Source organism: Phodopus roborovskii, unplaced genomic scaffold (assembly GCF_943737965.1).
Source record: "Phodopus roborovskii unplaced genomic scaffold, PHOROB, whole genome shotgun sequence".
Classification (NCBI taxonomy): domain Eukaryota; kingdom Metazoa; phylum Chordata; class Mammalia; order Rodentia; family Cricetidae; genus Phodopus; species Phodopus roborovskii.
The window spans coordinates 24,719,576-24,731,363 of NW_026126588.1; the positions used below are offsets into that span (position 1 = coordinate 24,719,576).

The window sequence follows — 11,788 nt, forward strand, 5'->3', positions numbered from 1 at the left end:
AGAGAGAGGAGACAGAAAAATAACTGCCTACCTAATCACCTTAGCAGATGCATGGCTTGTTTCATGGGAGCAGAATGGCATGTTCGCTAATGGCTCTGGTTACAAAATGTGTCCTAGGGTCATTATTTATAATGGGCAGCAACAAAAAAAAAGCAGTAACAAAGCCTGGCACACAGCAACGGGCAGTGTAAAATTTTAATTGAGAGGCATTTTCTGGATTTTGGTTTTAAATGTCCTGTTGTTAAAAAGGAAAGCAGCTTTCCAGAAGATGGGCGTTCCGACAGAAGTGAGTGCCTGGCATTTGTTTGCTTGAGACACCAAAGAAAGGGATGCTCGCCAAACCTCTTCACCCCCCACCACACGCACACTTCAATTACATCACCATCAACGATAACATCTAATTATGTACCATCTGGGAGCAACTGACCACTTCCCGCGCATACACCACGCGCAGAATAATACAGGTTAGCATTCCTGTTCCAAGATCAACTCCAAAGAGCCCTTCTGACACCTACTCTGTGTTGGGCATGTGTGTGGTCCTGCAGAGACAGTCACATCCACCTGGGATCCCACACTGCTGTACGGGATGGACCCTTGGCTCTGTAGGATGCAGAGCAGGTGCTTATTCTGGAAGACAGTAGACTGGGGATCCTGAAAGGGGGGCAGGAGGAGCTCACAGAAAGTGGAGATGATTAGATGATCAGAACAAAAACAACAACAAATTTACTGTAAGGGATCTGCCTTTGGTCAGGACTAAAGAGGAGAATCTGAGGCGAGTGAGTAGAGAAAGACAGGAAATGGCGGTGATACACTACAGTGTGGTGGTTAAGAGGACACACCGTGTGTCTGTCACGCTAGATGGATAAATAGGAGCCACTGGTTTAGTTCTAATCCAAACCCGGAGGCCTGAGCCAGGGGACTGAGGGCCAAAGGACAACAGAAGATTGTTGTCCCAGCTCAAGAACGTGAAGTTGGCCTCCTCTTCCTCCTCCTATTTGTTTAATGTGGGAACTAAATGGATTGCATGATGCCAACTGATACTGAGGAGGGTGTATGTCTGTACCATATACTTTTGTGATTCTTTGCACAATCTGGTCTGAAAGCACACACACACATACTTTTTCCAGCTGTCTGGGCATCCCTTAGGCCTGTCAATTTGGTATCTAAGATGAAACCATTGCAAAAGATATATATATATAATCATGTTAATATATTGTATTAATATATTAATAATTGATATTATGAATTTTAATTAATTAATTATTGATGTATTATATATTAAAAAATAATTACTCTTGGCTTTCTATTTGTAAATTTTGATTCATTAGCAGACTGTGAAATCCAAGTAGAGTTTTTAGAAAAAAAAAAAAAAAAAAACAATACAACAAAACAGAAAGTACCCGTGTGCAGGGTTTGTATTAAGGCCAGTATTATTCCATTAGCATCTGGATAGATACCATGTGCCTGGCTCACACTGTGTATTTCTTACTGTAGGTGACAGCTCAAACAAGAGTGTAGGGCTCCGACTTAAGGTCAACTCACCGTAAAACTGCAGGGCCTGGTTAGCAAGCCCATTACATGAGTCTCCTCCTGCTGAAACGGAAGTCGCCAAGCGCTTGGCTGGCAAGCAGGGACACTTCCCCTGTGCTCTGCCATGGAATAGGCACACCTGGTATGTGATGCTGTTAATGACAACCAGCATCGATGGATGGACAGCCCATCTTCTAACTCCCCTACAAAGGCGATCAGATTGTCTTATTTTATAGATGTAGGCAGGAGGGCATCACTTTCCCAGGGCTATGGAAGTTATAGATGGTACAGTGCACCTTGAAATTCAGCAGAACCCCTGCTTTTTAATTCAGCTTGTTTCCCATGGGGCCTTGCTAAGACTGGGAACTCTGTGGTATAAATTCTCTCCTTTGGCAAAAGTCTGCATGTTGTTTAGTATTCCTGCTATCACTCCGACTATCCAAACTTCATGGCATTAAAGCAACCTTACTTCACCATGCTTAAGGAGTTGGGGGATCAGGAATTTGGTCACATTATCAAGGGGGTGGCAGTTCTCTCTATGATACTTGGAAGGTACTGGAGGGTTTGGGCATACCAGTCGTCTGGAGGCATCTTTACTTCCCTGTCTGGTGCCTGGACTGAGATGCCAGCAAGGCTAAGAGTGTTGACCTCAATGTATCTTCTCGAGGTCTTCATGTCCCTGGGCTTGGTTCTGGGACAGGTATTCCCCTTGAGAGGGAACGCTGAAGGCAAGCATGGCCATTGAGTCAGATGTACTGCCAGCCTTCTACCAACTAGCCTCAGAATGTTGCCTATCAATTTTTCCCATTGTTTTTTCTCTTGGTTGGCAAATCCATCCAGACCACCGAGGAGGAGATGCAGGCTTCACTCCTTGACATAAAAAACACCCTCTCTGACATTCTCAGTCTTCTTAGTTTCCAACCCGTGTGTGCAAGCTTCCTTGTTGTTGGGACAACCAGATCTCCCTGGGTGTGCGAGAGTACGTGGCTCAAATTCTTTGTGATGCATAGGGCACTTTGTGGTTAATAATCTACTGTTCATTATAATGATCTGTAGTCCCTATAAGAGTAAATGAGCTGGAACCACAGATATATTTACTGCCTTAATTTAGTCCCTAGCATTAGGCTTATTTTAAAGTATTCTCTCTCCGTTTGGATGGAATTTCTTTTATCAGGGCTTATCTTCAACGTCAATAAGTTTAGCACTCCTCAACAGCTGGAAGCCCAGATATTATACATCTCCCCTCCTATTAATCTTCTGTAAGTTGATCTTTATAGCTACAGAGCCCATTCATCACTGCAAGCTGTCCGCTTACATTTGTACGGTCTTCCATTTAGCTAACTGAACTCTATTTCTTTATCTAGACTAAAGTTCTTTGTCATTTTAATAGTTTATAGAGTTCTCCCTCAGAGCGGCCTCTGAGTGTCAGATTGTCCACAAAGAACAAATGGATGCTAATAATGTCCCTCGTTAAGTTTCGTCTTAACCCGTTCCTACGGCTCTTTGGTAAAGTTACCTCCAAGAATCACAAGGCATCCCGTGTTCTGTAAGACCGATTACAGTCTGGCAGTTTCTCTCTGAGGAGAGAACCAGACGCCACCCTTCATTTATGGATCTCATCCTACAGGATGTGAGAGTTGGCCTTATTCACCTACATTTTCCTGAATTTTTACAGACACTGTGCAATGGAAGGGTTTAAAAAGAATTCAGTGCAATAGAGAATTCAGTGCACAGTGAGGGTGATGGGGTCCACAGAGCAAAGTGGGGGAGGAAACAGCAAAGACAGAAGGGCAGAAGGGGCAGGGGATGGGTCCTTGGTCCAGCTCTTAAAAGCCCACCAGAGGCCCACATGCCTAAGGTTTGGTCCTCACCAGAACCCCCAACGTGTGGGAGGGGATAGCAGGAAGCTGGGGGCGCTGGGGATGTGCCCTAGAAGGGGACACCATGACACTGTCCCATCCTCTCTGCTCCTCAGCCACCATGAGATGTGTGCGTGCCTTCGCTGCGTGCCCTGTGAGTTCCCCCACCACGACCTCCAAAACCACAGAACCCAAGGGACCGTGGAGAACCTCCAAAACCTTTCTTTCTCTAGACTGGGGTTTCTCCAGTGCTTTTCCACAGTGATGCAAAGACCACAGACAACGCAGCGCTCATCAGAAAAAGCTAGGGAAGTCCCCGTCGGGTAGTGGTGGTGGTGGTGGTGGGGAAGCTGTGGTTCTCACTACAGATGAGAATGGAGCGCAACGAGCACGTGAAAAAGCCAAACCAAGGTGGAGGGTGTCTGGGTTCTAGGGCACACATGCCTCTGTCTCTCTGGACCCCAGCAAGATTGAGCATGGGAGCAAGTTCAAGTCAACCGGGGCGGGGCCAGCGTCTGGGCTGCCTAAGGATTGGGAGTCACACAGCACAGGGCAAACCTTCTCGGGAGAATGGTTTCTGCTAGCTCATTCTGAAGTAGTTTGCCTAGCATGGGTCTGGGCAATGGTGAGAATGTCTCAAGGAGAGCTAAGACTTGAAGACGGATCCCAGCTCAATCCTTACAACAGTCTGCATGCCTGACAGCCGCCCCCACGAATGTGGGGTGGGCAGGCTGTTGGGGACAGCTCATACGGAGTCGGGGCAGCAGGGCGTTTGCTGGACCTGAAGGCTGTGCCCTGGAGTCATTCGATAAGGAGAGACAGACAGGTCCAGAGGGTTAGCGCCTGCATAAAGTAAGCTCTGCAGGCCTCCGCCGAGAAAAGCCTTTCTGCTTTCCGTATTTTCATTCAGCTTCTTCCGAAGACAGAGTGGGGGTGGGCCCCTACGAACCTCTGAAACCGAGGCTGCAAATCCTTTGGAAAAGCCAAGAGCTGGGTTTTCTTCCATTGCTCCCCTCCCCCACCCATGGAAGGCTAAGTGCTCACGGGGCCTTCTCAACCTTTCTAGGCCAAGCACTCTACATACTTTAGTGCCTCCCCAGCAGACTCCAGCCACACTCCCAACGCTCCCCCACCCACCTTGAGAAAATGAGGTGCAGAGTTGCCAAGTTATTTGCCCCAGGGCACACAGCTGGAGATGAAGGGCTGAGAGACTGCAGTGTTTATATTGACCCATCTACCCAACTACTGTGGACCCCAGGCCCCACCTTCCAGACCTCTGTGGCCCACAACCTGAACTTGGGTTCCGAAAGCGAGGAAGCCCTTGGACTGTAATTAGACATTCTCTTGTTCCTTTTTTTTTTTTTTTTTTTTTTTTTCTGGAGGGACAGGCATCAGTCACACTTGGCAGAGTCTGGGACAGAGGCACGCAGTTTGGCCCTTGGTGGGTCAGTGTTGCTTAGCTCGTGGTGTATCAACAGCCCTCCTACCACCAACTCGGGGACAAGATTTTTGGTTCCCACCCAAGCCAAGCAGCACAGGTGAAACCCTTAGCCCAGGGACCAGGATGCTCAGAAAATAACATTAGTTAAGAGGACACGAAGGGATGGAAGCTGACATGGCCATCGTGTTGTTTTGAGTGCAGTGTATGACAGAAGGGAAAATTCTGACATCTCTCGAGGCTGGCGATGGCTTGTTACACTATTCTCCTCCTTTGACTTAAAAAAATAATAATAAAAAGTTTTCGAAATATGAAAAAAAGAAAAATCAAAATCTTTGCACCAAAAAGAGGCAAATGACTGAGTTAAGCCACGGAGTTACTTTTCAGAAAGAGAGGCAGATCTCACCTGCCCAACTCCACAACCTTGGCGGTCCCCTAGGTACTAGAGATAGTGCTAGAGGAGCCAGAAGAGGCGGGTCCCAAAGGGCTCAGACCCCACTAGAAGGCTCTCTCTCCCTCGCCAGCGCTTTCGGGCACTTAGCCTTCAGGTCTGTTCGCCGGTGGAGGTGGATCGGGCTGCACTGGTCTGGAGCAGAGGTGTGTCGGCACCGAGGGAGGCGGGAGCGGGCGGCTGGGAGCCAGGCAGCTGATGCGGGGAGTCTAGCATGTTCCTGGGGTTGCTGGCGGACGCGGGGGTGGGGTGGAGACGATCACGATTGAGGAGGAGCACACAGGCGCACTCACCGCCTTCCTCCTTCCCTTCCTCTTCCTCCCACCCCGCCCCCGGGGGGCGGTACCCACCCCCGGAGGGTGGCGGCCGGCCCGGAAGGAGGGCTGGGGTTGGGGCGGCTGCGGTGGGTGGCGGACGCCGCGGGCCCCTCCCCCGCGCTCCCTTGCTGCCTCCCCCAGCTCCCCGCCCCTCCTCCTCTCCATCCTCCCCATCCTCCTCCTCCCGGTCCCCGGCAGCGGCGGCTAGGGGAAGCAGCCGGCGGCACCGGGGCCGCTCAGCCTTTGTCTCGGGCCGCCGGGCGCGCCGGGCCCAGCGCCGCGTAAGTGATGGGGGCAGGGACCGGGCCGCGGGGGGCTCGGCGGGGCGGGCCCTGGCGCGGGCGCTGCCGCCGGGGGAGGGCGGAGAGGAGGTGGGGAAGCCGGGCCGGAGGAGCCTCGGCCGCGATGCGCGGGCGGCACCAGCGCGGGGGGCTCGGAGGGGCGCGTGGCCGGCTCGTGGGGGCGCCGCAGCCTCGCGCCCGCGGACGTGCGGCTTGGGTGCAAATCCTGTTTCTCCGGGCAGAGGCCACGCGGGGACGGCGGAGGCTGCGAGGACCGGCAGTCATGGAAAAACGGGAGAGGAGCCGGCCCAGCGTCACCGCCGCCACTGTCACCACCATCACCATCACCACCAACCATCACTGACCGTCGCCCATCCCACTACCCCGCCTCATCCCCACCCCCACCCCCATCTCATCTCCCCGTGCACTGCCAACTTTGTCAGCCCATTTCCTTTGCATCCGGTAACACTTGGACAGAACGGCCGCGAGTAAGCGCAGCTACTGTGCGATGTTCATCTAACAGGCCACTGGGCTGCCTCGGTCTTCCTGGCAGGGGAAGGGGCCTGCGATGCCGCCGCCCCGCGCAGACACTGATGTCTGGATGTTTAATCCTGGCGGTAGAAGGGACTGAGACACGTCTCACTTGTTAATGATGAGAGTGGCACCATAATATGTCTTCATCAGACCACAGAGTTGGGGCTTAAGACTTCATCGTTTATCTTCTAAGTGTCGAAGTATTAGTAGCAAATGAAAATTAAAGAAATGAAACTTTGACAAAACTATTCCAAAAAAGAAAAAAAAAAAAACGGGTATTTTGTAGGAAAGTCACTTCAGCAGTCTGGAGTGGACAGCGTCTTTCTAGTGCAACATCTCTGGTGAAGCTCATTATTTTGGATAAGTAGCCTGTTGTACCCCCCGGGTGCTTTCCACCCGAAGTATGTTGTAATTGCTGGGTTTCAAAACAGTCTTTTTGGCAACTCAGCACAGAACAGTGGGGACAAACATATTCCTAGAATGAGCCTGGTCATCTGGCTCCCTTTGAAGACACAGTGAGATCCTACGTCCAGTCTTTATTTCCCGTTTTTATGCGTTGCCACATGTTATGGGGAACAATACGGGTTCCTTTTTAAGAGTCTTAATCTTTTTTAATTAAAAAAAATTAAGAAGGAACTCAGAAGGCAACTCGAAGACAATTTTGAGTTCATTTTATTTGAAGTCCAGGGCAGGCAAGGTGTAAATCTCAGCAGTTTCCAGGAGAAGGAGGAAGTCGGAGAAGAGATAGAGACATGGCTGTCCCATGTGAAGGAAATGGGTCTCAGCGACAGCTCCACAGAAAAAGAGGGAGGAAGCCCAGAGTGTTCAGGGCATCATGCTGAGGCTTTTGGCAAGTATCTGAAAGAAGAAAAAAGATGAAAAAGAAAAAAAAAAAAAAAAAAAAAAGGAAAGCTATGTTTTTGTAAGTAATTCAGTAAATCCATAGCAGAGCCACACAGCCAGGAGTTTCTGGGAAGGAAAAGGAATAATTATTCCTCCCATCTCTTTGGTACAACTTAAGGTGAATCAGCCTTCCTGAGGGCTGGTCTCTTTGGCTGGATAACCAATGGATCCAGCTGAATTAACTCTTGTGTTCTGTGTAGCTTGGAACCTTCAGTTTCCATCCAAGGCCAGGGGTAGATCCCTCTTCTTTGACCAGGAGGAAGTATCTTTTCCTTAATGGCCTTGACATATTCCCGATCCAGGCTACTGAAGAGGTAGCCCTAGCTCTGTGAGGGTGGCCCTCTCCTGTGGCCTATATCCTTCACCAAGTAAAAATAGCATTTTAAAAATAATGCTGTGGCAAGAATGGCCAGCATCCCTTGTGTACATGTGTGAAATTATCCATGGACTGATTTGCTTGTTTGTTTGTCTTTGTTTTTTGAGATAGGGTTTCTTCTGTGTAGCTCTGGCTATCCCGGAACTCACTCTTGTAGACCAGGCTGGCCTCAGACTCACAGAGATCCACCTGCCTCTGCCTCCCAAATGCTGGGATTAAAGGTGTGCACCACCAATGCCTGGCTTCCACGAACAGATTTTTAAACTTTTAGAAAAGAAAAATGTCTCTGATGCTGAAGTGTAGTTTTGTTTCATAGACATCCCTGGTTTACGAAGCGGGATTTCAAAATAGTTATTTTTGTGGAGGAAGGTTTTTCTTGTCTAAAAATGTTCCAAATCCCACATTTAAGTGAGACACAGTGGGGGACACACAGGCACACTTCAGAGTAGAAACTACCTAACTGTGTTTGAAATTGTGGCTCTTTGGGGAAAATTTGGCATCTTAATGGAGTCTCATGCCTTTTTCTGTTACTGTAAATACCTTAGACAAGACACTTTATAAACAACAGGCACTTTTTTGTTTATTTTTTATTATTGAGCTATACATGTTTTCCCACTCCTCTCCCCATCTCCCCTTTATAACATGGAAAATAAAAGACCCCGGGACATTTAATGGGGTTCAAACTTCAAGCTGAGGATTAGGAAAGCAAAGTATCGGGCTACTACCTCTTACTGCTGGCTGCCTCAGTCTGAATGGGCTGATCCTGCTGCCTCTCCTCAGCATGGCTGTAGAACCCTCAGACTGAGTGCCTTCCTATCCTCAATGTGGCTGGAGAATGAATGCCTTATACTGAGACCACGTTCCTGTCTTATCTATCTCCCTAATGCTGGGATTAAAGGCATTGGATCCCAGGTGCTGAGATCATCTCTGTGTGAGCTGTCTGTCTTTAAGACTGAATCAATCTTGTGTAGATCTGGGTGGCATTAGACTCCCAGAGATCTGTATACCTCTTAATTCTGAATCCTAGGATTAAAGGTGCGTACCACCACCTCCTAGCTTCTGGGTGCTGGGATTAAAAGTGTTGTGCCTGACTTCTATGGCTTGTGGCTGACTTTGCTTTCTGAATTCTCAGGCAAGCTTTAATAAATCATAAGTAATATATCACCACACCCTTTATACCCCCTTGCCCCTCCCATGCTCCCAACTCACTCAGGAGATCTTGTCTTCTTCCCCTTCCTAGGTAGATTCATGTTCATCTCTCTTTGTTACCTGGGTTCTCTGGGGTTGTGGCCTGTAAACTGGTTGTTCTTTGCTTTATGTCCACTATCCACTGGTGAGTGAGTACATATTATATTTGTCTTTCTGGGTCTGGGTTACCTCACTCAGGATGGTTTTTTCTGGTTCTGTCCATTTGCCTGCAAATTTCAAGATGTAATTTATTTATTTATTTATTTATTTATTTATTTATTTATTTTTGCCACTGCATCATACTCCACCGAGACAACAGGAATTTATCACTCACAGATGGTACACAGTCAGGGCACTAGGTAGCATCTGGTAACAGTTTGCGCTCTGATTCGTAGATGGTACCTTTAGTCGGTCCTTGTGTGAGGCAGGGGCCAAAGGAGCTCCCTCCGGCATCTTACAAGGGTGGCAGTCCCATTCCTTAGAGTGAACTCTTATTAGATAATCATCCCCTATGAGTTCTCTCTATTGAGGAATAGACTTCAACACATGAAAGCAGGGAGCACCCAAACCTTCGGTCCCCAGAGGACTATCATTGTGTTCCGTTATACATAATGTGGTAGAGGTTTTAGCCTGTATGAGTTTTTGTATACTCCCCCCCCTCAAGAAATACCCTACAGATTAAAAAATAACCTTTGTTTTATTTTGGAGTTTGGGGCACTGGGAATTGATCCCAAGATCTCATGTGTGCTGAACACACACTCTTACCACTGAGCTATAGCGCCATATTCTCCTTTTGTTTGTTTTTTTTTTAAGTGTTTAAATACATAGGAAGCACAATCCCTCACATGCCACTTGATGCATTTTTGCTTATGCGTCTTCTCTGCCTTCAGATTACAAGCAATTCTTTCAAAATAGTTTCAAACCGTTTAACACCCGTTAGTCATTAAGTTTACTTGGCCCACAAAGGGTCCGGGGCTCTGTGTTGTATAGGTATGGGCTTTGCTACGGTGGGAATGGAAAACCGATAACGTGTGGGCAGTGCCCGCCAGGTTCAGGGTGTAGGACTGGAGAGGAGGTGGATTGTAATTGAGATTTGTTTGGAGGGGGAAATGGGGGGCTTCCAAGAAGCTGTGAACTTTTCAGCTGGGAACAGAGAAGTGAAAATTGACCAGGTATAACACAGAGGAGGAAAAGGGAAGGCATTCTCTATATGGAGGGCTCATCTGAAGTCATTGGTTCAAAGGAGCAGAGAAACAGAGGACTGAAATCATTAGAGATAGTTGGTGTTGGGGTGGTGGGACCGTCAAATGCTCAAAGGTCAGCCCTTGGAGGCTTGCAGTGGTACTCCAAAAACTGGGACAAACTTTAATGGCAGTCGTGGCAAGGACATCAGACTGAGGGCTAGTATAACTGCCCTGGGTGGTAGTGATGGATTTGAGATTGGAGGGGAGAATTAACTCAACCTCTTGCTTGACAGGGGGAATTCATGGATGACTGTTGGGTTTCTTTGGTCTTGGGAAATGCATTATGAAAGTGCTGGGGTATGGAGGAAGAATCTAGTCTACATGGTACTTTGGGCTTTTTAAGGATGACTGTGTTTTCTTTTTGATTGACAACAGCAATTTCACCTGAAGCGGGACAGGGAGGGCCGTGTGATAAGTCATTACACCTGTAGGTAAACAATGACGAGCCAGGGTAAACGACTCAGTGTCGGGAGCAGTTACATTCACTGCACGTTAGAACCTCATGGTATAGCTCTTCATTTTGTTGTTGGTTTGCTTCTTGAGAAGCTTCAGGCCTCGGCTGGCCTGAAACTCACAACATAAATCGCACTGACCTCGACCCTGAGATCCACAGCCTCAGCCTTCTGAGTGCAGACGTTAAAGGTGTGCACCACCACACCGGGTGTGTCTTGTATTTTGAGACAGCGTCTCACTCTGGACTGGCCCCAAAGTCACTACGAAACCCAGACTGACCTTGAACTCAAAGCAAGCCTTTTGCCCCCATCTCCCTAGTACGGAGATTTCAGCAAAAGCCACCGCATCTGACTTTGACACATCCTTCTGTAGATGCATGTAGCTTTGCTTGCTAGTTAGCATGTGTGGCTTCTGGAAACAGTATCTATGAGGAAGCCCTCTGAGACGCCTAAAGATTGAACACATTCTCTGCTGTCGTGCTCTGTCTGTCATTTGATGGGCAACCAGGTAGGAAAGGAGAAACAGCTTTGCAACTACGGGGTATAAATGTGAGTTAGTCTCCAAGGGAAGCAAGCGGTGGTCCACAGAGATACACTGTGCAAGAGCAGCGGTTACCTGGGTGAGATCTGAGGGACACCAAGAGGAAGAACTGTTAAAAGTTGTATGTTTGTTTGTTTGAAAGTTACAAATTTGGAAAATGCCAAAATTTGTTTGGCACGTTTGAGTCCGTTCCTTCTCTTTTGTATACGACTCAACAATCGATCCATGTTCGGTCTGCTCTGGTTTTGCTGACCTACTGAAGCCTCTCCCTTTATGGGGATTCTGTATCCTAAAGCACCCACACCATTGACACTGGTTCACCATCTTCAGCTCTGACACTGAGGGATGAAAAACCCTAGACTGCTCTATCCAGCAGATAAATGCAGCTTGAGAAAATGCTTAAATTAGCACATCAAAAAAAAAAAAAACCCGCAAAAACTGTACTAGGGATGAATTTCTAAGTATTTGAACTTGTTTGTGTGGAGCAGCTGGAAGTGTGTGTCCACTATGTCTGAAGTGCCCCAATTACATAAGTGCAAGTTACTGTACATCCAAATGACTCGGGGAGGGAAGGGCTCTTAGGAACCGTGTGATTTTGTTTGTTTTGTTTTCTTCCCAAGTTTCTTATCTCAGCTTTCAAATAATAATTAGAGCATCTTGCTTTGTTTTGCCGT

General features: G+C 48.0%; 1 protein-coding gene across 1 annotated transcript; it reads left to right on the top strand.

The window, feature by feature from the left end:
- The first annotated feature begins 5,492 nt into the window (after positions 1 to 5,492).
- LOC127236705 (proline-rich proteoglycan 2-like) lies at positions 5,493 to 6,650 on the top strand. Its single transcript, XM_051204462.1, has 2 exons — positions 5,493 to 5,876; positions 6,119 to 6,650. The coding sequence occupies exons 1-2, from the start codon at positions 5,493 to 5,495 to the stop codon at positions 6,524 to 6,526; spliced, it is 792 nt and encodes a 263-aa protein (XP_051060419.1). The 3' UTR covers positions 6,527 to 6,650.
- Positions 6,651 to 11,788: the final 5,138 nt, after the last annotated feature.